At 33.3% G+C, this 24,362-nt stretch overlaps 1 protein-coding gene across 1 annotated transcript in view; it reads right to left on the minus strand.

Moving 5' to 3' along the window:
* LOC127708548 (protein arginine N-methyltransferase 6-like) overlaps window positions 1-23,835 on the minus strand; it is a 46,938-nt gene extending 23,103 nt beyond the window's left edge. The window contains exons 1-2 of the mRNA XM_052213458.1: window positions 23,729-23,835; window positions 9,199-9,279 (exon numbers count right to left, since the gene is read on the minus strand). Coding sequence (XP_052069418.1) covers window positions 9,199-9,279; window positions 23,729-23,811 — 164 coding nt within the window. The 5' untranslated portion in view covers window positions 23,812-23,835. The remainder of the gene's footprint in view (window positions 1-9,198; window positions 9,280-23,728) is intronic.
* Window positions 23,836-24,362: the final 527 nt, after the last annotated feature.

Raw genomic sequence — 24,362 nt, forward strand, 5'->3', positions numbered from 1 at the left:
TAACATTGACCAATGAACCATGAAAATTAGGTCAAAGTCAGATTAAACCTGCCAGACTGACATGTACCCCTTACAATCATTCCATACACTACATAATCCATGAAATGAAGTTAAGGTCAAGTGAACCCTGTCTGACGCAAATGAAGACTTTGCAAGGAACCCATATACCAAATACTGTTATCCTATTCATGACTCATGATCATAATATGTTAGATATTCACTTGACTAAAAAATTTCAAAATTTTTTTCAAGCAGTTGCTGAACCATGAAAATGAAGTTAAGGACAATGGACAGAAACTTTGTAACATAAGGTATCTGCATACAAGGTATGAAGCATTCAGGCCTTCAACCTTCTGAAATATAAAGCTTTATACAAATAGATTATGCTGCCAACAGTGGATGGTAAACCCTATGTCTTGCATACTAAGACTTTTGTCGCAGGCGATATGATAAAACCACATCCTTTTATTATGTAGTAGTACTAGTTAAATACATGTAACATCATGAACATAGAATAAAAAAGATGTGTCATTGATTTTCACAAACTGCAATAACAAATTATTTTCCTTTTTACACAAAATACAAACCCGTGAAAATGAATCTCTTGAAGTTAGTACATAAATTAACCTAGAATTACAACTACCAATTACCAATTAAAGATGCATTAACTTTTGCACCATGGGACCATGTTCTCACTTTTAATATCTAACATTTCAATTACTAAAATAGAGTATGACATCTTTCTGTTAATGTTGAGTTATTGAAATGCAGTATTATATCATAATTACAACAAATTCAATTATGAATGTTAATGCACCAAGCAATTTGTACAATATTTTCCTTCCATAAAATTAAATTCTATTAGGGAAAGTGGGGAAATTGAAAATTTATTATGCCCCCGCCGTAGCAGTGGGGGCATTAAGTTTTACCCTTGTCCGTCTGTATGTACGTCCAAAAAATTTGAGTTTCCGTTCTCTAACTTAAGTTTGCCTCAACCAAATGTTATGAAACTTAAGTTATACACAATGCTTATTACCACAAAACACAGATCAAGTTTGAATTTTGGTGGCGTCACTTTGACGGCTCTAGAGTTATGCTCCTTTATAAATGGAATAAATTGCTTTGCTGGGCGCAGCTGGATACGACCACAAAGGTCCAACCCTGAACAGTTGGGGCAAAAATGGACACAATATTCGCGCTTGATACAGGTCTGAATTTGGATTGTAATTAAATATTTGACACATAATAGGTTTCTGACACAGAATAACTGTAGTCAAAGAACTTAGAATTGGTTATATGATTTGAATTTATATTCAATTTTTTGCTTTTGTGCAAAACACTGTGCCTGTGCAAATAGACCCCCCCCCCCCCCCCCCCCTCCCCCCAAAAAAATTAAATAAAAATTATCCCATTTTTTTTTTGCTTTTGTGCAATACACTATGCTGTTGCTTATTGAACCACCCCCCCCCCCCCCCCCCCCCCCCCTTTTTTGCAAAATAAAAATATAAGAGATTTTGTTTAATTTGTGAAATCTGATTTTTACACTGCTTTTAAATTGTCAATTAACCAGGAAACCCTTGTTTTTCCCCCTTTTTTGCCCCTAATTCATAAACGGTTTGAGTCATAACCCCCCAAAGCCAATCCTAACCATCCCTTTGTGGTATGGAAACTTATGGTCTAATTTCAGAGAGATCCATACACTTAAACACAAGTTATTGTCTGGAAACTAGAAAAATGCCTTTTTGGCCCCTAATTCCTAAACTGTTAGGACCATAACCCCCAAAATCAATACCAACCTTCCGTTTGTAGTATTAAACCTTATGGTAAAATTTCATAGAGATCCATTCACTTAAACTAAAGTAATTGTGCGAAAACCAATGTGTCTTCGGACGAAGACTACGACGACGCCAACGTCATACCAATATACGACCGCAAAATTTTTATTTTCTTCAAAATATCAAGTAATTTTTAAAATTGGAGTTATCTTCCTTTGTCCATGATTATAGTTGAATCAACTACAATCAATGCTTTATACAATGCAATGTTTAATTTTGACTTCCACTGATAAAACACAGATCAAGTTGAATTTGGGTAGTGTCACTTTAACCATTATTGATTATGCCCCTTTATAAATCAAAAGATTGCAAAATTTTTAGTTTCCATTCTGTAACTTAAGTTTGCCCCAACCAAACATTATGAAACCTATACACAATATTCATTACCACAAAACTAAGATCAAGTACAAATTTTTTGTTTCCGTTTTCTAACTTTAGTTTGCCTCAACCAAATGTTATGAAACTTATACACAATGCTTATTACTACATTATACAGATTAAGTACGAAATTTGGTGGCAAGACTTTTACCATTCTAGAGTTATGTCCCTTTATAAACATAAAAATTGCTGAATTTTTCGTTTCCGTTCTCTAACTTTAGTTTGTCTTAACCAAATGTTATAAAACTTATACACAACCGTTCTTATAAGAGTAATGCGTGTTTACAAATAGAAAAATTGCTGAATTTTAGTTTCTGTTCTCTACTTAGTTTAGCCTCAACTAAATGTTATGAGACTTACACACAATGTTTATTACCACAAAACTCAGATCAAGTTCAAATTTGGGTAGCATCACTTTTACCGTTCTTAGGTTATGTCCCTTTATAACTATATGATATGCAAGCGGGGGCATCATCTGTGTCCGCATGTGGACACTATCCACATTTATTTAATTCTATAAATTTTTAGTTAAAATCGATCTGATTTCATATGTGGATCTTGTAACAGACTTTAAATAATAAATTGTATCTATTTTTTATAAAAATATTTATATTTTCTTAAAGAAAGTACCATAGCTTGTGTAAATAAATAGGGAATGTGGCCATGGGACACAGATGATGCCCCTCTTGCATATCATATAAAGTTATAAAGGGACAAAACTGAAGAACGTTAAAAGTGACACTATCCAAATTTGTACATAATCAGAGTTTTGTTGTTATAAGTATTGTGTATAAGTTTCATAACATTTGGTTGAGGCAAACTAAAGTTAGGGAACGGAAACGAAAAATTCAGCAATTTTCCCATTTGTAAAGGGACATAACTCTAGAATGGTTGAAGTGACACCACCAAAATTCAAACTTGATCTGTGTATTGTGGTAATAAGCATTGTGTATAAGTTTAATAACATTTGGTTGAGGCAAACTAAAGTTAGAGAACGGAAACGAATAAACTGCTTCGCTGAGCGCAGCTGGATACGCCCGCAGAGGTCCAACCCTGAACAGTTGGGGCAAAAATGGACACAATATTCAAGCTTGATACAGGTCTGAATTTGGATTGTAATTAAATATTTGACATATCATAGGTTTCTGAATAAATGTAGTCAAAGAACTTGAAATTGGTTATATGAATTGAATTTATATTCAATTAAAGATTTCTTGCTGTTGTGCAATACTCTGTGCTGTTGCGCAATACTTAGTAAATCTGTTGTCAGACTATAAACAAATAAAGTTCAATTTCTTCTCAATGTCATATTTGAAATTTATGAAAATCAATAGGGAGATTACATGACAATAGCTATAAATAATTCACCAAAGTTTCATGAGAACTGCTGAAAGCATTTTTGAGTTATTGTCCAAAAACTGGAAAATCCCCCTTTTTAATGAATAAAACCCCACAACTCAGAAATGTAAAATTTAAAATTTATAAAATTCTTAAGGGAGCTTACATCAACAGATATAAACAATTCACCAAAGTTTCATGAGAACTGCTGAAAGCATATTTTAGTTATTGTCCGAAAACTGAAAAATCACCCTTTTTTTATGAATAAAACCCTGTAACTCGGAAACGTAAAATCTAAAATTTATAGAAATTGAAAGGGAGCTCATGTCAATAGATATAAACAATTCACCAACATTTCTTGTAAGTTGGTGAAAGCGTTCTTGAGTTATTGTCGGAAAACTGGAAAATCCCCCCTTTTTTAATGAATAAAACCCCAAAACTCAGAAACGGTAAATCTGAAATTTGTAAAAAACGAAAGGGAGCTCGCGTCAATAGATATAAACAATTAACCAAAGTTTCATGCATATTGGTTAAAGCTTTTTTGAGTTAATGTCCGACATGTTTGACAACTGACGGACGGACAGATGGACAGATGGACGGACAGACGGTCAACGGTATACCATAATACGTCCCGTAAACGGGCAATTAAAAATTCAGCAATTTTTCCATTTGTAAAGGGGGCATAACTCTAGAACGATTAAAGTGACACCACCAAAATTAAAACTTGATCTGTGTTTTGTGGTAATAAGCATTGTGTATAAGTTTCATAACATTTGGTTGAGGCAAACTAAAGTTAAAGAATGGAAACGAAAAATTCAGCAATTTTTCCATTTGTAAAGGGGCATAACTCTAGAACGGTTAAAGTGACACCACCAAAATTCAAACTTGATCTGTGTTTTGTGGTAATTAGCATTGTGTATATGTTTCATAACATTTGGTTGGGGCAAACTAAAGTTACAGAACGGAAACAAAAAATTCAGCAATTTTTCCATTTGTAAAGGGGCATAACTCTAGAACTGTTTAAGTGACGCCACTAAAATTCAAACTTGATCTGTGTCTTGTGGTAATAAGCATTTTGTATAAGTTTCATAACATTTGGTTGAAGTAAACTAAAGTTAGAGAACAGAAACCAACTTTGGGGCGTATGGATGGACGTACGTACAGACGGACAAGGGTAAAACTTAATGCCCCCTCCGCTAGGGGAGAGGGGGGGGGGGGGAGGGGGCATAAAAATAAAAGTGCACACACTGAAATGTCTTGCCTGCTTTATTGACCTTGATTAATTTGATTTTGAAAGTCTTAAAGATAAAGATTTTACTACAATTAAGTGTCAAATAAACTTCACAGTACATGTATCACTGATCCATGTCTTTAAACTTCTATAGTTTTGCCCAAAACATAAACAAATGGTAAAAATTGTCATATAACATGTTTAAGGGCAATAACTCCTATTCCTATTCTATAACATGTTTAAGGGCAATAACTCCTATTCCTTTTCTATAACATATTTAAGGGCAATAACTCCTATTCCTATTCTATAACATGTTTAAGGGCAATAACTCCTATTCCTATTCTATAACATGTTTAAGGGCAATAACTCCTATTCCTATTCTATAACATGTTTAAGGGCAATAACTCCTACTCCTATTCTATATAAGAAGTTGACTGACAGTTTCTGCAATGTTGCACAATTTGTTAATCTTCTCTTGCTGATTTTTTCAGCTACTTACATATCATTTTCTTTATCTACTTTAGTTTTCCCAAAAATTGAAAAAATAGGTAAATGTCATCAATAAAGGACAATAACTCCTGTAAGGAGTCCACTATCAATTTCAACCATTTGATTTATTTGAAGATCTTAATTGTCCTGTTGATCAATTTTGCTAACTTAAGTTTCTCTCTATCTATCATGGATTTCAAGATAATAGGTAAAACCACAAAAAAAAAATGGTAAAAATCATCATATAAGGGCAATAACTCCTGTAAGGAGAAGACAGATGATCTTGGCCATGTTGGCTAATTTTCAGAGCTTGTCTTGCTGATCATTTTAGCCATTTAATGTGTCTCTCTATCTATTATAATTCAAGATAATGGGTAAATATGAAGAAAACAAAATTGTCAATATTAAACTCTTTTAAGGAGTGGTCTGATAATTTTTGACAAAACAACAGAAGGTAGATCTTGACATTCTGAACATGTCTGCCTATGTCAGATTTTCTCTTTCTGAAAGGGTTTTTAAGACAATAGGCAAAACAACCATTTTACAACTATGTTCTATTTTTAGCCATGTCTGCCATGTTTGTTGGCAGGAAGGATCACCAGACACATTTTTCTAAACATGATACCAGATGTCATTGGGTCAAGAGCCTGTGTCACTCATCTGTATCTACTGTGGTTTTTGAAATCATCTAAAATAAGGTTAAAATCATATAGATACCCTAATAATGATTGAGGCCAAATTCGTTAAAAATGTGTAACATGGCCGACATTCTAATATGATTGTGGCTAAGTTTGGTATCACCCCTGTGTCCTATTTTTAGCCATGTTGGTTTGCAGGTGGAATGATGCATCAGACACATTTTCTATAACACCCAATGAAGATCGGTTGAGGCCAAGTTTGGTTCCAATTTGCTTAGTGGTTTCAGAAGAGATTTTGGAAAAGTTAACAGACGACAAAGATGGAAGACGGATAAAGGACTCCAAGTGATGGTAATAGCTCACACTGGCCACTTGTGAGCTAAAAATTTGTTACTATAAAAACATAAAACAGAAACAAACAGAGATCTGCAATCAACATCAAATTCTCCAAATAAATAAAAAAACCTGAAGATATGACACAAGACCAACCACTGACATATGTGGGAGGTTAATATAGTAAAAGTATTTCCTCATCTCTTTAAAACAAATATTATGATTTCCATACAAACTTTCACTAAAATGTTCAGATTCTCAAAGATCTTATATAAATGACTCACAAAAGACACATCAAAGAATCTTTCTGTAATGTCACAATCATAATTACAAGACTAGGGTTAGAATTTAATTACCCATTTTAGCTGTAATCACTTCCTTCTAAAAATCCAACTTTGAAATACACATTATCTCTCTATCTTCTTTGATAGCCATTCTTACTTAATTTTTCCAACATGTTTTACGATCTGTCTAATCAGCCCTAATTTTGATAGAAAGCAGCCATGTCATTACAACACACTGTTAGCATCAAGCAATTGTTTTTATACAGAATTTGTATACACTCAATAGATTATAATTTGTTAAGTTAATCAAATAGGAACTTATATTGTTCTTTGAAACAAATGATTTTAACCCTGGATTTTGACATGTTTGATGGGGTTCATTTTGCTCAATCTAAGGATTTCAGTATAAATGTTTTATTGACTATTGTTTCTTCGACTAATGAACCAGAAAATCTCATAGAAAAAGTGAAATCAAAATCAGATACAATGTACAAGATGGCAGCCAGAGAACTTCCTAATATCTTTTCAGCCTTTTATAGACCTGTAGATGCTTGTTACTTAGGCCAAAAGACATGTGTAAGTTGTTTAAGAGACGAAGTTGAACATTTTATTATCACCAAGGTTTCAGTGCCAGGTGGGTCTCCAATGCCTTTCATTTTGCATGAATCAATATTGAATCAGCATAGTTTGTAGAAAATTTTCCAATCATCGATCCTTTTTAAGTTTGAAAGAAATATTTATACATGTATATAAATTTAAGAAGATGTGGCAGGATTGCCAATGATACAAATATTTCATGCATATTAAGGAAAGAACAAATTAACAATTAATGCAATAGGTATCTAGGTCCTGCAATAGGGGGTTGACCAGGATTAATAGCTAGAAATTTTGATTGCCACTAGAAAATAAAGTAAAATTCACAAGGGACAAACTTGACTTGCAACAGGCCACCTGTGAACACGACAAAAAGTTGTTGCAAGGGTTCTTAACCTGCAAAGAAAAGCAATTTCTCTACACACAAGACATTGAATTGATGTTCATATTCTGACCTGGGGTGGCTGCGAAATTTATACACAATGCATTGTCAAACAGACTCCCCACTTTGGCAAGGGTGTTATACTGCTGGTCATCAGAAGAACAAAAGTGATGATATATCTATATACCCCAGTCATGTCACCAAGTTTGGATACCAGTGACAAAACTTGAAAAGGACACCATCTTTTTCATCTTTTCATTTCTTTCAATATGTATTTTTGGCTCACCTGGCCCAAAAGGGCCAAGTGAGCTTTTCTCATCACTTGGCGTCCGTCGTCGTCCGTTAACTTTTACAAAATCTTCTCCTCTGAAACTGCTGGGCCAAATACAACCATCTTGGCCTAAATCATCCTTAGGGTATCTACTTTAAAAAATGTATCCGATGACCCCAGCCATCAACCAAGATGGCCACCATGGCTAAAAATAGAACATGGGGGTAAAATGCAGATTTTGGCTAATATCTCCGAAACTAAGCATTTAGAGCAAATCTGACATGGGGTAAAATGTTCATCAGGTCAAGATCTTTCTGCCCTGTAATTTTCAGACGCATCAGACAACCTGTTGTTGGGTTGCTGCCCCTGAATTGGTAATTTTAAGGAAATTTTGCAGTTTTTGGTTATTATCTTGAATATTATAATAGATAGAGATAAACTGTAAACAGCAAAATTGTTCAGCAAAGTAAGATCTACAAATAATTCAAACATGACCAAAATTGTCAATTGACTCCATAAGGAGTTATTGCCCTTTAAAGTCAATTTTTCACTTTTTTTTGTAATCTTTTACAAAAATCTTCTCCTCTGAAACTACTGGGCAAAATTAAACCAAACTTGGCTTAAACCATACTTAGGGTATCTAGTTTAAAAAATATATCTGATGACCCTGTCATCTAACCAACATGGCCGCCATGGCTAAAAATAGAACATAGGGGTTTACTACAGAAGTCTAAGGGAAAATTGTAAAAAAAACAATTTCAAATGGTCACAACTTGAAAACTAATTTAAATAATGATAAGGGGTCTTCAGTTACTATTGTAAGACTACAATGGGATGACCTGCTTTTAATTTAACTACTTGGCCAAATTAAACCAAACTTGGCCTCAATCATTATTAGGGTATCTAATACTATTAATTATGATTTCAACCTTATTTTACATGATTTCCAAAACAACAGTCGATACAGGTGAGAGACACAGACTCTTGGGAGCCTCTAGTTACTCCTGCCATGTTTGGTTCAAATTAGCTTGGTTGTGTCAGAGAAGGTGATGAAAATCTAAATTGTCTGACAAGAGACAGACAGACAGATGTGTCCAAGAATGTGGTGAAAATCTAAATTGTCAGACAACAGACAGACAGACTGATGTGTCCAAGAAGGTGGTGAAAATCTAAATTGTCTGACAACAGACAGATAGACAGATGACAGACACAAACTGATGATAAAAGCTCACATTGCCCTATGGACCAGGTGAGCTAAAATATAAAAATAATACTAACATTAACTTTAAATGCACAAATGCAGCTTACTGTCTGTCTTATATATTATGTACAATTGTTAAATGACATTTCTCCAATATTACCTTTGTAATACTAAATTTAACATTTATATGGAATTAAATGCAGGTAATCTTCTTTTACACCTACCTAAAATATTCTTCATCTTGACTGTTATTCTCTTTGGTCTCAAATCCATCTTCTTCTTTTATTGCCAACTGAAGTCGAGGTCTAAAACAGTTAATCAAGTACACTAATAACTCCATTTGAAAGTCAAAAGTCCAAGTTTAAATTTTCGATGTTAAATAGACCTACAAATGTATATGTTCCAATAGAAGTGGCTGCACGTATAAGTCTTATATCTGAATTATATACTTCTGAGCACAAGAGTAATGCTTAAACTGCATGATAAAAAAACATTGTTTATATAATTGTAATTACAATGTCCCATTAACAGATACAGTAATTATCTATTTAAATCTATAATTCTCTGTTTGAACATCTCAATTTTCACCTTGATTCTCCATGCTCGTCAACACATCAATATTAAAGTAATTTACATCCAATCCATTAATATATATTAAAGGTCCATAAAATTTCAAACAAATCTTTTTCACCTCTTCCCAACTATATATATTTTCTGCTAGGAAATATATACAAATTACTAAAATAATTGGTAAATGATAGCAATGTTAAACACAGTCTTTAGAGATGAAACAAGACAATATAAATATTTGTTTTAGAGTGATTAGTATCACATGTTACGCATTTTCACCTTATCTGTAATTCAAACATCAATCTGTACTTGTACAATATAATGTCAGGTGTTCTGGGAATTTGTCTATCTGTTTAAAATAACTCAGGTTTAACCTGATTCTGATAAATATGCAAGAATTGGAATATTTTCTCCCCTTCTTCATGAAATATTCAAATACATATAAGAATTGATAATAAAATGAACTCTGTAGGAGTATATATATTTTCACATGAAATAATATTGTAATCGGAATTATGCAATTTGAAATGTCTGAATACGGGTACTCAATATTAGATTTTTCCACCTTTTTTTTATAAATTATGTGTGTGACATAAATATATATATTCAAAATTAGTCAACAATTAAAGACATGATAATGACAGAAAAAGTTTTAGACTTTTAAAATGATGACCTTTTTATCATATAAATCGTGAAAAAACGAGGGGTATATTGCCCTCTACAAAACTGGATCCACCACTGCAAGCACAATTAGTAATTTGTAAATAACTGAGAGTAATACAGGTGCACAATAGGAAAATTTGACGGAGGGTGCCTAATCAGTCTTAGGTAATAAAGTGCAGCCGTAAAAAAATTGTCAATTTCAAATTCCTCTTTCAGGTGGGTCTCATTGGGATCTAAGAGTGATGTGGGATTGGCCGATTTTTTGTAATTGTGAATCGTGAAAGTCAAATTATTGTGCGTGAAAACGGGATACGAAGTCAGGCGGGACACGTGAAATTACAAGCATTATTATACATTGTTTTATTAAGGATAAGCGGGATCCGGGATCAGACACCCCCAATGAGACCCCCCTTTCAGGTGATTCTGGAATGAAGCTTCACAATTAATAACACTAAAATCTTTGCTTTTTGTCTTATATTTCAGTTCTCAAATGGTCCCTGTTCTCATTTTAAGGCACACTAAAAATATTGAAGCAGACCTGTATCTGTATCTGTTGCATGCATACATGTACTTTATTACAAGTTCAATAGTAAATTATATATCCTATTAACAATATTATCTTGCAAAATTTAAACTTTGACATAATGTTTGAAATGTTCAATTAATGCTATTGAAAATTAAAGAAAAAGTCAAAGGGTCTTTCATACAAATTAGGAAATTTATACTTATTGTCAACACATCTTTTGAACAACTTGAAGATAATATTATAAAGAATGTCATGTGACACAGTAAAACTCAATGACATGGAAGAAGGTTGCATATTTAAGTATACACAGTACATAACTGATATCATATAATCTCAAAATGCTCATATGGTGGTATTTTCTCTGTTTTCTTTGATTGAAATTTAGATACATTTATTGCATGTCATGATTATGTGTACACTGGTTTAATTTGTTTTCAATTAAGAATTGAATGCTTCTTTTTGTAACTTCATTGGGGTGTAAAAGTGTTGACCGAAGTACATTTTGTATGAAGCGCAGAAGCGCTTCATTCTAAAAATGTGCACACGGTCAACGCTTTTACAACCCTATGAAGTTACAAAAAGAAGCATTCAATACTTATAATTACATTTTTTAGCTAGGATCATGAAAACACGATTTTTATCAAGTTTTTATTTAATTTACCTGTGCACTTTATTGTGGGACCTGGTGTCATCATGAATGATAAATTTCATTGTGTAATGAAGTTGATTAAGGAATAACCAGAGATTGCAGTGTAGCCAATCAGAATAACGTATTATAATGAAACATACATCTAATGTAATTATTAATAAAGAGATTCAAAATGACTGCCAGAAAACCAAGTTGTAAATTATGATCTTTAAAGAGATAAGCTGCCAACATTACTATTTTTTTTTTTTGTAAATAATTTAATTAAGTGTCCCAAAAACCTGAAAAGTTGATTTTCACTTAAAAAAATCTACTACATGAACAACCAGAAGTTATCATTTATATTTTATCTTAAACATTCTCAAATTGTTATCAACTTTAAAACATAAAATTAAACTAGCTCCAGTAATTTTTAAACTCAATTTTACATTCTCAGTATTCAAAATATTGTTGTTTTTGTGGAAAAGAGACACACAGTTATCTCAATTAACATTAATCTCATATGCCATATGACTAATATATCTTATGAATTATTAATATAACTTGGCAAAAAGCTAAACTATTTTATATGTTGTACAATTACTGGTTAATTTTTTCTAATTGAAAACATATGCAACATGTGCAATGGTAAAAATATCTAACACTTAATGCTGAAACAGCTGAATAGTATTTATATACTATTATTTAAATCACTGTTTAATTAAATTTTATTTATTGTAGAAAAATCATGCGATACCCATCAAATACATTAAACTAAGTCAGTGAATTTTGTTTGGCAGCGCTTCCAGTTTTCGCAAATTTTGATAGAATGTTGGATGGCAATGTCTCATGCTTGTAATATTATATGAATGAAAGTAAATGTAGGGTTAACAATTATGAGTCAGAAATCTTACATTTAAATAGCAGTTGCACATCTTCAACATGTGTGCAATCTTTCTGTGAAGTGTTAGGGATCTTGGTTTACTCCTTGAGTAAATTTGGAGGTCAGCCAGAGGTCGCAGTTAGGTAGAAGTTCCTTTTTTATTCTAAATCATATACTTTTACCTTGAGTATATGGATAGAATTTCAATTTGTAACAATTCACTACAAAAGGGTGACTAAAACTTAAGATATATACATTAAGGGTTGAAAGCCTTAAACACCTAAAAAAAAAATTGGCCTAAGTTATTCCTGACTTTCTTTGTAATGCCTGGAGCAAATTAACTGTGTAAAAATTACATGGCAACAAAAGACCCCTGGTTATCAAATACCACTATATCAGAAGAAAAAAAAAATTCTTATGAAATAAAAATAGTATAAATTACATTGATTTCTCAGCTGGCTGTCCAAACTGGGCAAAAGGAGACAACTCTAATTCACTAATTCCCTGATTATTTAGTCAGGACTTTTTGTGAAAATATCATTATTCTTATATGTACAGTATTTTGAGTTAAAACACTTGGAATATCATGAACTACTAAATTCTTGAGAAAAAACTGACATCATAGCTACATTACATGAACTACTAAATTCTTGAGAAAAAACTGACATCATAGCTACATTACATGAACTACTAAATTCTTGAGAAAAAACTGACATCATAGCTACATTACATGAACTACTAAATTCTTGAGAAAAAACTGACTTCATAGCTACATTTCATGGAGGTACTGTACATTTATTTTGTAGCTTTATAAACAAATATTTAAGTATTTTGAAAGAAAGCACTTGTCATATCAATTTCAGTCAGTAACTTCGTGAAATTGTTGTTAATAGTCACTTACACTTAGGTCTATGTCTATGAAGTATTACAAATATTTATAAACTGAATGATGGAACAAAATGTACCAACAGCCTTCACAATAAACTTTTGAATCCACAGGCGTGAAGCTCAATTTTACGAAATTTTTTGTTGGATTCTGTTGGCCTGTAGAGAAGATTTTTACAGGCCCAAAAGCAATTTTACAAGCCAGGGCTGGTGGGCCTATGGTTAAGCATGAAGACTGTACCATCATTCAGTTTATAAATATTTAGAATAATTCCACAGTAAATTTAGAGTCTTCAAAATGCTACCTTGTCTAGTTAAAATAAATAAATAAACTTTCTACATGTTTGGAATACATGAACTGTAATTGTTCAATGAATTCGAACTAAAATTATGAAAAAATTTAAACAAAGTGATGCCCCTGCACTCCACTCTGAAGTAACTGTATTGTAACAAAGTACATAGGACTCTCTTTGAGATATTGTTGTGTCTGGGAGACACAAATGATGCCCCCGCAGATGCAAAGTGTTATTTTAATATACACAAAGTTGAGCATGGGAGCACATAGGTCTATGTTTCACTGTATGAGGAGTTATCCAGAAACGCTATGCACCTATTATGCAAGTATATACTCCAAAAATGACAAAGTTCAACTATCTCCCAAAAGAGCAAATATTAATAAAAATCAAAACCCTTATCACATGCACACCTTCAATATTATAATGTACAAACAGCCAGCAAAGTGAAAACTTCCTAGCATTCAAACTGTAGGAGGAGTTATCTGGAAATGCTATGTACCTCTTATGCAAGTAATTATTATACTCCAAAAATGACAAAGCTCTGTAGGAGGAGTTATCTGGAATAACTATATACCCATAATGGGACAGACAGAAAGACGGACAGTAAAAATTGAAAACGTTATAAGTTTCATGCGTCTGGAGCGCTTTTCTGGATTTACCTTCATCAGGAAAGCTCAAAGCCGAATATTTGAAAGTCAAGAATGTATAAGGACCGAAAACGTTGAAGATTTAAAACAAAAAAGGACCTAAAAAAAATGCCAAATCCATCAAGGCCAACTTTGCCTGAGGGAATTGAAACCTTAGTTTCTTTATAATTTCAAAATTTATAAACGGGCAATTTAAGAAAGTTTGTTATAAATCATGTCAGTACTGAAGTTCTGACTACTGAGCTGATTATAGAAAGACGGATGGATGGACAGGGGTAAAACAATATGCCCCTAACTTTCAGTTGCGGGGGGGCATAAGTTTTAAGATGGAACGACATTTATAAGAACAATTGTTCCAATCTTTCCAAAACATGGTTACCATGATTTACCTTGAAATTTAAATAAAATGCTCCTCTGGGCGCAGCTTGATACGACCGCAGAGGTCGAACCCTGAACTGTTGGTGCAAGTATGGACACAACATTCAAGCTTGATACAGCACTGAATTTAGATTGTGATTAAATATTTGACACAGCATAGGTTTCTGACACAGAATGAATGTGGTCTAAGAACTTAAAAATTTTTTAATTTACCTATTCAAACCATATCATTATTATTTGCTTTTATATATAAATCAGAAATAACCAATTTAAAATGGAAAATTTAAAAAAAAAAAAGGAAAAAAAAAATCCCCCCTAAAATTTTTTGAACCCCCTTATGATTCATCACCCCCAAACTCAATCCCAGCCTTCCCTTTGTGTTACAATGTATGGTGCCTTGCAGTACAATTTCAGAGAGATCCGTACACTTGAACACAAGTTATTGTCTGGAAACAAGAAAAATGCTTGTTTTTTTGCCCCTTTTTGGTCCCAAATTCCTAAACATTTAGGGCAATTACCCCCAAACTCTAACCCAGCTATCCCTTTGTAATATGGAACCTTGTTGTACAATTTCATAAACATCCATACACTTACACACAAGTTATTGTCCTGAAACTAGAAAAATGCTTGTTTTTTTGCCCCTTTTTGGCCCCTAATTCCTAAAATTTTGAGGCAATTACCCCCAAACTCAATCCCAGCCTTCCCTTTAGTGGTATGGTACCTTGCAGTACAATTTCAGAGAGATCCATCCACTTGAACACAAGTTATTGTCTGGAAACTAGAAAAATGCTTATTTTTGGCCCCTTATTCCAAAACGTTTTGGGCAATTACCCCAAAACTCTATTGGAGCTTTCCCTTTGTGATATGGAACCTTGTTGTACAATTTCATAAAGATCCATACACTTACACACAAGTTATTGTCCTGAAACTAGAAAAATGCTTGTTTTTTTCCCCTTTTTGGCCCCCAATTCCTAAAATTTTGAGGCAATTACCCCCAAACTCAATCCCAGCCTTCCCTTTATGGTATAGTACCTTGCAGTACAATTTCAGAGAGATTCATACACTTGAACACAAGTTATTGTCTGGAAACTAGAAAAATGCTTATTTTTGGCCCCCTTTTGGCCCCTTATTCCTAAACGTTTTGGGCAATTACCCCAAAACTCTATTCAAGCTTTCCCTTTGTGATATGGAACCTTGTAGTACAATTTCAGAAAGATCCATACACTTACACACAAGTTATTGTCCTGAAACTAGAAAAATGTTTGTTTTTTTGCCCCTTTTTTGCCCCTAATTCCTAAAATTTTTAGGCAATTACCCCCAAAATCAATCCCAGCCTTTCCTTTAGTGGTATGGTACCTTGCAGTACAATTTCAGAGAGATCCATACACTTGAACACAAGTTATTGTCTGGAAACTAGAAAAATGCTTATTTTTGGCCCCCTTTTGGCCCCTTATTCCTAAACGTTTTGGGCAATTACCCCAAAACTCTATTCAAGCTTTCCCTTTGTGATATGGAACCTTGTAATACAATTTCAGACAGATCCATACACTTACACACAAGTTATTGTCCTGAAACTAGAAAAATGCTTGTTTTTTGCCCCTTTTTTGGCCCCTAATTCCTAAAATTTTGAGGCAATTACCCCCAAAATCAATCCCAGCCTTTCCTTTAGTGGTATGGTACCTTGCAGTACAATTTCGGAGAGATCCATACACTTGAACACAAGTCATTGTCTGGAAACTAGAAAAATGCTTATTTTTGGCCCCCTTTTGGCCCCTTATTCCTAAACGTTTTGGGCAATTACCCCCAAACTCAATTCCAGCTTTCCCTTTGTGATATGGAACCTTGTAGTACAATTTCAGAAAGATCCATACACTTACTGCTAGCAGTCTGTTGTTATTTATGTATTATTGTCATTTTGTTTATTTTCTTTGGTTACATCTTCTGACATCAGACTCGGACTTCTCTTGAACTGAATTTTAATGTGCGTATTGTTATGCGTTTACTTTTCTACATTGGCTAGAGGTATAGGGGGAGGGTTGAGATCTCATAAACATGTTTAACACCGCCGCATTTTTGCGCCTGTCCCAAGTCAGGAGCCTCTAGCCTTTGTTAGTCTTGTATTATTTTTAATTTTAGTTTCTTGTGTACAATTTGGAATTTAGTATGGCGTTCATTATCACTGAACTAGTATATATATTTGTTTAGGGGCCAGCTGAAGGACGCCTCCGGGTGCGGGAATTTCTCGCTGCATTGAAGACCTGTTGGTGACCTTCTGCTGTTGTCTGTTCTATGGTCGGGTTGTTGTCTCTTTGACACATTCCCCATTTCCATTCTCAATGTTACTTACACACAAGTTATTGTCATGAAACTAGAAAAATGCTTGTTTTTTGCCCCTTTTTTGGCCCCTAATTCCTAAAATTTTGAGGCAATTACCCCCAAAATCAATCCAAGCATTCCTTTTGTGATATGGAACCTTGTGGTACAATGTCAGAGAGATCCATACACTAACACACAAGTTGTGTCTGGAAGTTACAAAAATGCTTATTTTTGGCCCCTTACATGTATTCCTTAACTGTTGGTACCATAACCCTCAAAATCAATCCCATCCTTCCTTTTGTGGTATTGAACCTTGTGGTAAAATTTCATAAAGACCCATTCACTTAAACTAAAGTTAGAGTGCGAAAACCAATGTGTCTTCGGACGACGACGACGCCATACCAATATACGACCACAAAAATTTTTTTGCGGCCGTATAACAATCGTAATAAACATAACATTGGGGGAAAGCAGATTTGCTTAACTTACATGTAAGTTACCAGCATCTCAACAGAAGAAGCAGGAATTAGTGAATAAAATATTTCATCACTTTGTCAATTCAGCATGTTCAGGTTCTATTATACTTAAATGCCAGATTTTAATTGGTTTGTACAAGGGAGATATTCTAGGCTTTCTCAGGGATTATATTATATTACCCCTTCATAGAGATGCTTGGTCAATTGTGTGCTTTATTTAATATCATTGTGGACTGTTGTTATGTACATGACATGGTAGTGTATTACTTTCACTTTTAAAATTTAAAAGACAATAATAACAGAACATTCAGTATAATAAATTAAATAACACTTAGCTATCAGAGGAGCAATTGTATTACCCCTCTAAACAACATTGTCAATCTTGACTTTGCCTCTGCTGACAATGTTTTCTCCGTGTACATTGTAACAATCTGCTATGTGATATTTTCATCATGACCAAAATCAAATTTTAATATTTGCTTAATGTTCATGGTGCCAAAAAAATTTTATACTTCTGGCCGCAAAAAAGGTACTGTAGGTGGCTGGGTAAATCAATTGTAGTTTTTAAAATATTTTACAAAGACTATCGTTTTTTGACATGTTCATGATGTTTAGGGAAATGTTTTTGGACTTTATCATGTTTATTGATGCTTAAAACACAATGTCTGGCCTTTAACAGTAAAATTGGAGTTGTAATATATTTATTTTATACTTTTACAGTGAACTTTACTGCTGAAAACTAGTCATAAAGTTTTAAGATGAACAACAGGAAAAAAAGCATATCTGAATCCACATTCAACCATGTCTGATCTATCTGTATGAGTATCAAAATAATATGTGATATTTGATTGCCAAGGAGATAACTCAATTCAATAGGATACTACTATTACTAGTATGTGTTGAAAGAATGTACAGCTCTCTGTACTTGAAAGAACATGTGCACCAACTGAACTCTTTAAGATTGTCCCCTCTGATCTCAGACTTGACCATTTGATATATTGTTAACTTACTCTCATCCTGAATATGCATGAAATAGTTGGCTCAGTAACAGCATCTTAAGAATACCTAAAAAAAATCAACATTACATAATCATGATAACATATTGTATATCAGATACATGTATATGTTCACAAATTTTTCTGGGATGAGATTTTAATTTTAGAAATATAAATCTTTGTCTAATATAGTTTTTTCCTATGGAATTAGGTCCAATATACTTAATTATATCCAATATATCCAATTGGACCAAAATTAAATGGAAGCAAAAAAAATATTCATCAGTTCCAGTGTCTTCCATCTTGAGATGCTGGTAACTCTCAAACTCTCATAAGTTATGCACATCTACTCAACACTCCCCCCCCCCCCCCCCCCCCCTGTGAAAAAGAAGATGTAGTGTGTATATGTTAAGACAGTAAGACAAATTGTGTACATTAAAATTCAATGTATCCATCATATGGAATAGAACAAACAAAATTTGAATGTCAACTACAAATCACCATAGTTTTCCACTAGTACCTTCTTCTTTAGCATGTTCAGGTATACATTATATAATCCATCGAAATTTGATGATTACATAATCCATCGAAATTTGATGATTACATAATCCCTTCAATTTTTCAAAATAACAAATTAGTAGAGTAAAATTGATTTCCAATCATGGCCCAACATGGATCCAGATGTATTATCAGGACTTGCCCACAATCATACCGCAGAACAGGTCCATTTTTCATGTTTTTGAAATGCTACAATTTTGTGTCCAAATCTTTGTTATCAGTCAGGGGACTTATTGAAATTAAAGATTTTTAAATCACTTATTTAAGTAGCAAATTTGAAGTTTTGTCACAAATTGTGATTTTGTAGGTTTACCAAAATTTTAAACACATAGGTTTAGATAATATCTTTTCATTAGTAGAATAGAAAAACATGAATTTTTTGCTTCTTTTAAGCAGCAAGGTTTATGCCTTTGATGCAATCATTTAGCTGCAAATTCTATTTTAGTTGAAAAAATGCTATAAAAATGGCTTTACATAATGAACTGATACTTTCTTCACAGATTTTTCACAGCAGTTGGAGTATTTTTCCTGTAAAGTTCAAGGTTTCATCTTATAGATTATGTAATAAAATTCTACTGTTCTCGATCAAAATTTCACTGTTTGGGGGTGTTGAAATTAGTGGGGGTTATTGAAATAATGATACTTAAAGAAAGTGAATTTTTGGAAGGAAATTGAGCCTAGGTATGATACTTAAACAAGTGATTTTTATGTCATTATCCTAGATTTAGAACAAGGTCATCACCTGACATGACCCAGTCATCCTATCAACACAGATGTTGGTTCTGATAATTTTAGCAACATAATTAGTCCCTGGATCATTAGTATTCTATATTTAAAGCTACAATAAAATTAAATCACTTAGTCTAGTGATTAATTTGTACTACTTAAATAGGTGATTATTAAAGAAAGACAACTCTTACTTCCAACCTTTATGGACATAATGTTACTTGAATCAGTGATTTAGAAAATCACTCATTTAAGTAAGTCCCCTGACTGGTTATACTTTTTAAGCAGTCATAATGACAGTGTTCTTGAAAAATGAGTCCTGTTGGTCCTGGTCACCAAAAATCAGGTAAGTTCACCCAATTTTTTTTGAGTGACATAGTGGTCCTGATGTCTTTTGTTTTGTTTTTATCTGTTTTGGGCTGTCTGGTATTTAGAATGACTCCTGATATCAATTTTTATCAATATTTTATATGGAATAATATTATTATATATTTTGTGCAAATTGGCCAAAACTTACTTATACAGTACATGTAGTGATGTACACTGAGACTACTATGTGTCATAACTTATAGTAGCCTCAGATGTACACTATGGAAATACATGTAATGGAAATCAAACATTTTCTGCTGACCACCAAAATTATATTCATTGGGACAACCAGATTTGTAGTCTGAGGGGTTGGACAGGTAAGGGAATATGGGAATGAGGGTACTGGAAGCGGGAGTCAGGAGTGAGGGAAGCTGGAGTTGGGGGAGGGAAGTGGGAGTTAAGGGTGGGAAGAGGGGGAGTAAAAATTGGGATATTCTGGGAAAAATTGACCCATTTTAGTCTGGGAGTATCTGTATCTGTAAGTAATCTTCACCTCCAATGTAGGAGATCGAGGAAATTCTCCTTTAATCTGGCTATAATTACATTGAAAACATAACAATAACAAAAAAGTTATTGTAATTTGTTACGTTGTACACAATTGCCAGAGTGCTAGGTTGAGTTAGGAACCGATTAATTACAAATGTAACAATAATATATTTGTTTCTACGGTTACAGTGTGTTATTGTTACGTTAATGCATTTCAATATATGATGGGGATACATTTGTAGTACGAACTTCATTAATATAACTGTATAAAATTCAATTTTTTTTAATTTTAAATGCATCCAAAATTTTTTATTTTTCACCCAAAGAAAATTTGGTAATGGGAATAACTTCGTCAATTGATTCAAAGTATATTGACAGTATTTGGGTTATTTATTAGCATCAACAGTTTACTAATTCTGAATCAATATTAAAGAAGGGTTAGTTTGTAGTTAAATTTTTATACATAGAAGTGCATACATGTACTTTAATTTTTCTAAACATCGAACCAAATAATCTCCATGTAAATGAGATATGCCAATGCTTATACAACTGCATACCAAATATCATTGACCTACCACTTGGCCACTAGTAGTTCCCCATAAATTGACCTAATCACAAACTAATACATGTAAACTATGAAAAGTTTCAAAGTCAATAGACCTTGACTGAGGGGGCGGGGCCAAATAATCTCCATGGTAATGAGATGTGCCAATGTTATTACAACTGCATACCAAATATCACTGACCTTCCACTAGTGGTTCACCATGAACTAGACCTAATCACGAACTAATACATTATTGACGCCGCTGCCGGAAACAGCATACCTATGTCTTGCTTTTTGACTCTGTTAAGGCAAGACAAAAATGGACGTCACACTAAACTTCAAAAACATGTAAATGAACTAAAATTAAAAAACATACAAGACTAACAAAGGCCAGAGGCTCCTGACTTGGGACAGGCGCAAAAATGCAGGGGGGGTTGGGGGGGGGTTAAACATGTTTTGTGACAGCTCAACCAAACTCTATACCTCTAGCCAATGTAGAATAAACAAACACACAGTAATACGCACAGTAAAACTCAGTTTAGAAGAAGTCCTTGTCCAATGTCAGAAAAGGTAACTTATGAAACTAAGCAAAATGACAATGATACATAAATTAACAAGGGACTACTAGCAGTTACTGACATGCCAGCTCCAGACCTCGATTAAACTGATTGAAAGATTATGTTTTCATCATATGAAAATCAAGCACAAACCCTTCTGTAAGGGGTTTAGAATATAATAGAACTATATTCTTCGCCTTTGGCACTACTAAACTGTAGTATTATCTTGAATATCATTAAAACAATTAACATGATTAATACTTAAAAACTATTTAAACATTATTTATTGATTTATAATAACAATAATAAGAATAATAATAATGATAACAATAATAATAATTATCAAGCATATCGGAGAATTCAGTAACAAAACTAAAGTCAATTTAAAGTTTAATAAATCTAAAGTAACAATAACACAACATAACCGTCGACACAAATATTATTGTTACATTCGTAAGTAATGGGTTCCTAACCCAACCCAACCCAACCTAGCATTCCGGCAATTAGTGTCCAAGGTAATAAAAACTTTTTTGTTATTGTTACTTTTCAACATACATGTAATCGTAGCCAATGCCTAATCCATAACCCAAATAAAATCACTGTACATACAACTTTAAAATTTTTACAGTTAAAAATAAATGTTGAGATTCATTTAAGTCTTGCCAGTCATGGGAAAATTTTGATAAGGACTTATAGTCCAAATAATTATGACGTTTTGTACCGCTTGATAAAAACTTTTTGGATGCCTTAACAGAAAAAATCAAAAATAGCGTTTCTAGAGTCATAATTATTTGGACTAGATAAGGATGCCAAATTACTTCAAAAAGATTTATCTAGTTTAGTACAATGGGAAGAGGACTGGCAAATGAATTTTAATCCTGAGAAGTGTTATGTTATTCATATTTCTAAAAAAAGTAAACCTTCCACTTTTGATTATATATTGCACAATCATATTTTAGAAGCAGTAAAAGATAGTAAATATTTAGGCGTAACTATAAGCCATGATCTTGATTGGGGAACACATATAAACAATATTACCTGTAAGGCAAATAAAACCTTAGGTTTTCTTCGTAGGAACTTAAAAAACTGCACACGTAAGGTTAAAAACCTTACGTACACATCACTTGTCCGTCCAGTCGTCGAATACTCTTCCCCTGTATGGGATCCGTACAAAAAGCAACACATCACTCAGGTTGAGCAGGTACAGCGTAAGGCAGCCAGGTTTGTCTTCAATGATTATAAAGACAGATCACCTGGAGCAGTTTCAAATTTAATTAAATCATTGGAATGGGAAAATTTAGAAATAAGAAGGAAAAAAGCTAGATTAACTATGCTATATAAAATAAATTGGGGGTTAGTGGAAGTTCCTAAGGACAATTTAACAATATCTGATAGACGTACTAGGGGGAAACATAAATTTAGGCAAATATCAACAAATAAAGATTTCTATAAATTTTCTTTTTATCCTCGCACTATTTCGGACTGGAACTCACTACCTGAAGCAATAGGTATGTCTGACACCCTGGAATCCTTCAAAAGTGGCATATCTACTCTTAACATTTGAAGGAGCCACAACAACTTATTAAACTACAAAGCCACTGTACATAATGTATATATGTTATTGTTAATGATTTTTCTTTGTCATATTATTTTTAAATTAAGTCCATATGTACATAGCACACAAGTTCCGGGAAGTTTTACACTCCTACCTAGGAGTCTACTCCCGTATTCGGAAGAAGAAGAAGAAGAAGGACCAGACAAAAGTTTGGAGTATATTTCAAACTTTAAGAATAGTATCACTATGTATAGAACACAAGGACTAGTGGTGGATCCAGAAATTTGCATAATAGGGCCCACTTAGTCATGCTTCAGTGATTCCCTAAATAATCAACCAAATTTTTCCCACTAAAGGGGGTGCTGGACACCCTGCCCCCCTAAATCCGCCTCTGAGGACTGACAAATACTGTCAGTAAAAGGGGGGTTGGAGTTAAAAAGAGGTGTAGGGATAGAGAAGTGGGTATCAGGAACCCACTGTCCACCCCTCTTGTCTTAATTGTCCCACCAGCAGATTAAAAAGATCTCGAGAATTCTGTGATAAAAATGATCAAATTGTACTGTTATAACGATATTGAGTTATTCAGTTAACGGCTGAACACGACACAAATATAAAAAAAAACAGTATGCCGATAACTATTGGATTCGGAGTCCAGTTAATTTAAGGCAATTATCTTAAATTTTAAATACAAATAAAAACCTTTTTGGTTCAAATGGATCCGATTCGTGCGTATTCATTTCTGAGATCTTTCTATAAGTTTGCCACCAAAATGTTGAAACCATGAATATATGACAACTCGGACCTAAGACAAGTCGGACTAAGACAACTCGGACCACTTTTAAAGACAACTCGGGCAGTTTAAAAGCCAACTCGGACCACTTCGGCATGCAAAGGAGGATGGGAAAAGTTCGATAAAAGCATTTCAAACGATTGGCTCTGTTATTGCAGAATAGTCATATTTCAGTGATATTTTTTTGTTCATTTCATCTGTCCTATTGACAAAGAAAAGGAAAATATTAAGACTTTAATTCTCTCATTATATTCTGATCAACACAGATTTCAAGTAGTAAAGTAACGCGTTGGCGATTAATGGCTTATAATTTATTCCTAATAAAATATAAAAAAAAATGCCTCGTTATAAATAATGTGTTAAGTAAAATATCTACAAAGAAAGAGGATTTAAGTGACATGTCTCTGATTTAAGTCAAGAATGATGTAATATGATTTTATTTGATAAACATATAACTATTTTATTTCTAAAGAAATATGAAAATTCATTGTTTAAAAAAATGGTTTGACTTGCTTTACATCGAAAATTGGCTTCACAGATAGA

Source organism: Mytilus californianus, unplaced genomic scaffold (genome assembly GCF_021869535.1).
Source record: "Mytilus californianus isolate M0D057914Y unplaced genomic scaffold, xbMytCali1.0.p SCAF_1, whole genome shotgun sequence".
Lineage (NCBI taxonomy): Eukaryota > Metazoa > Mollusca > Bivalvia > Mytilida > Mytilidae > Mytilus > Mytilus californianus.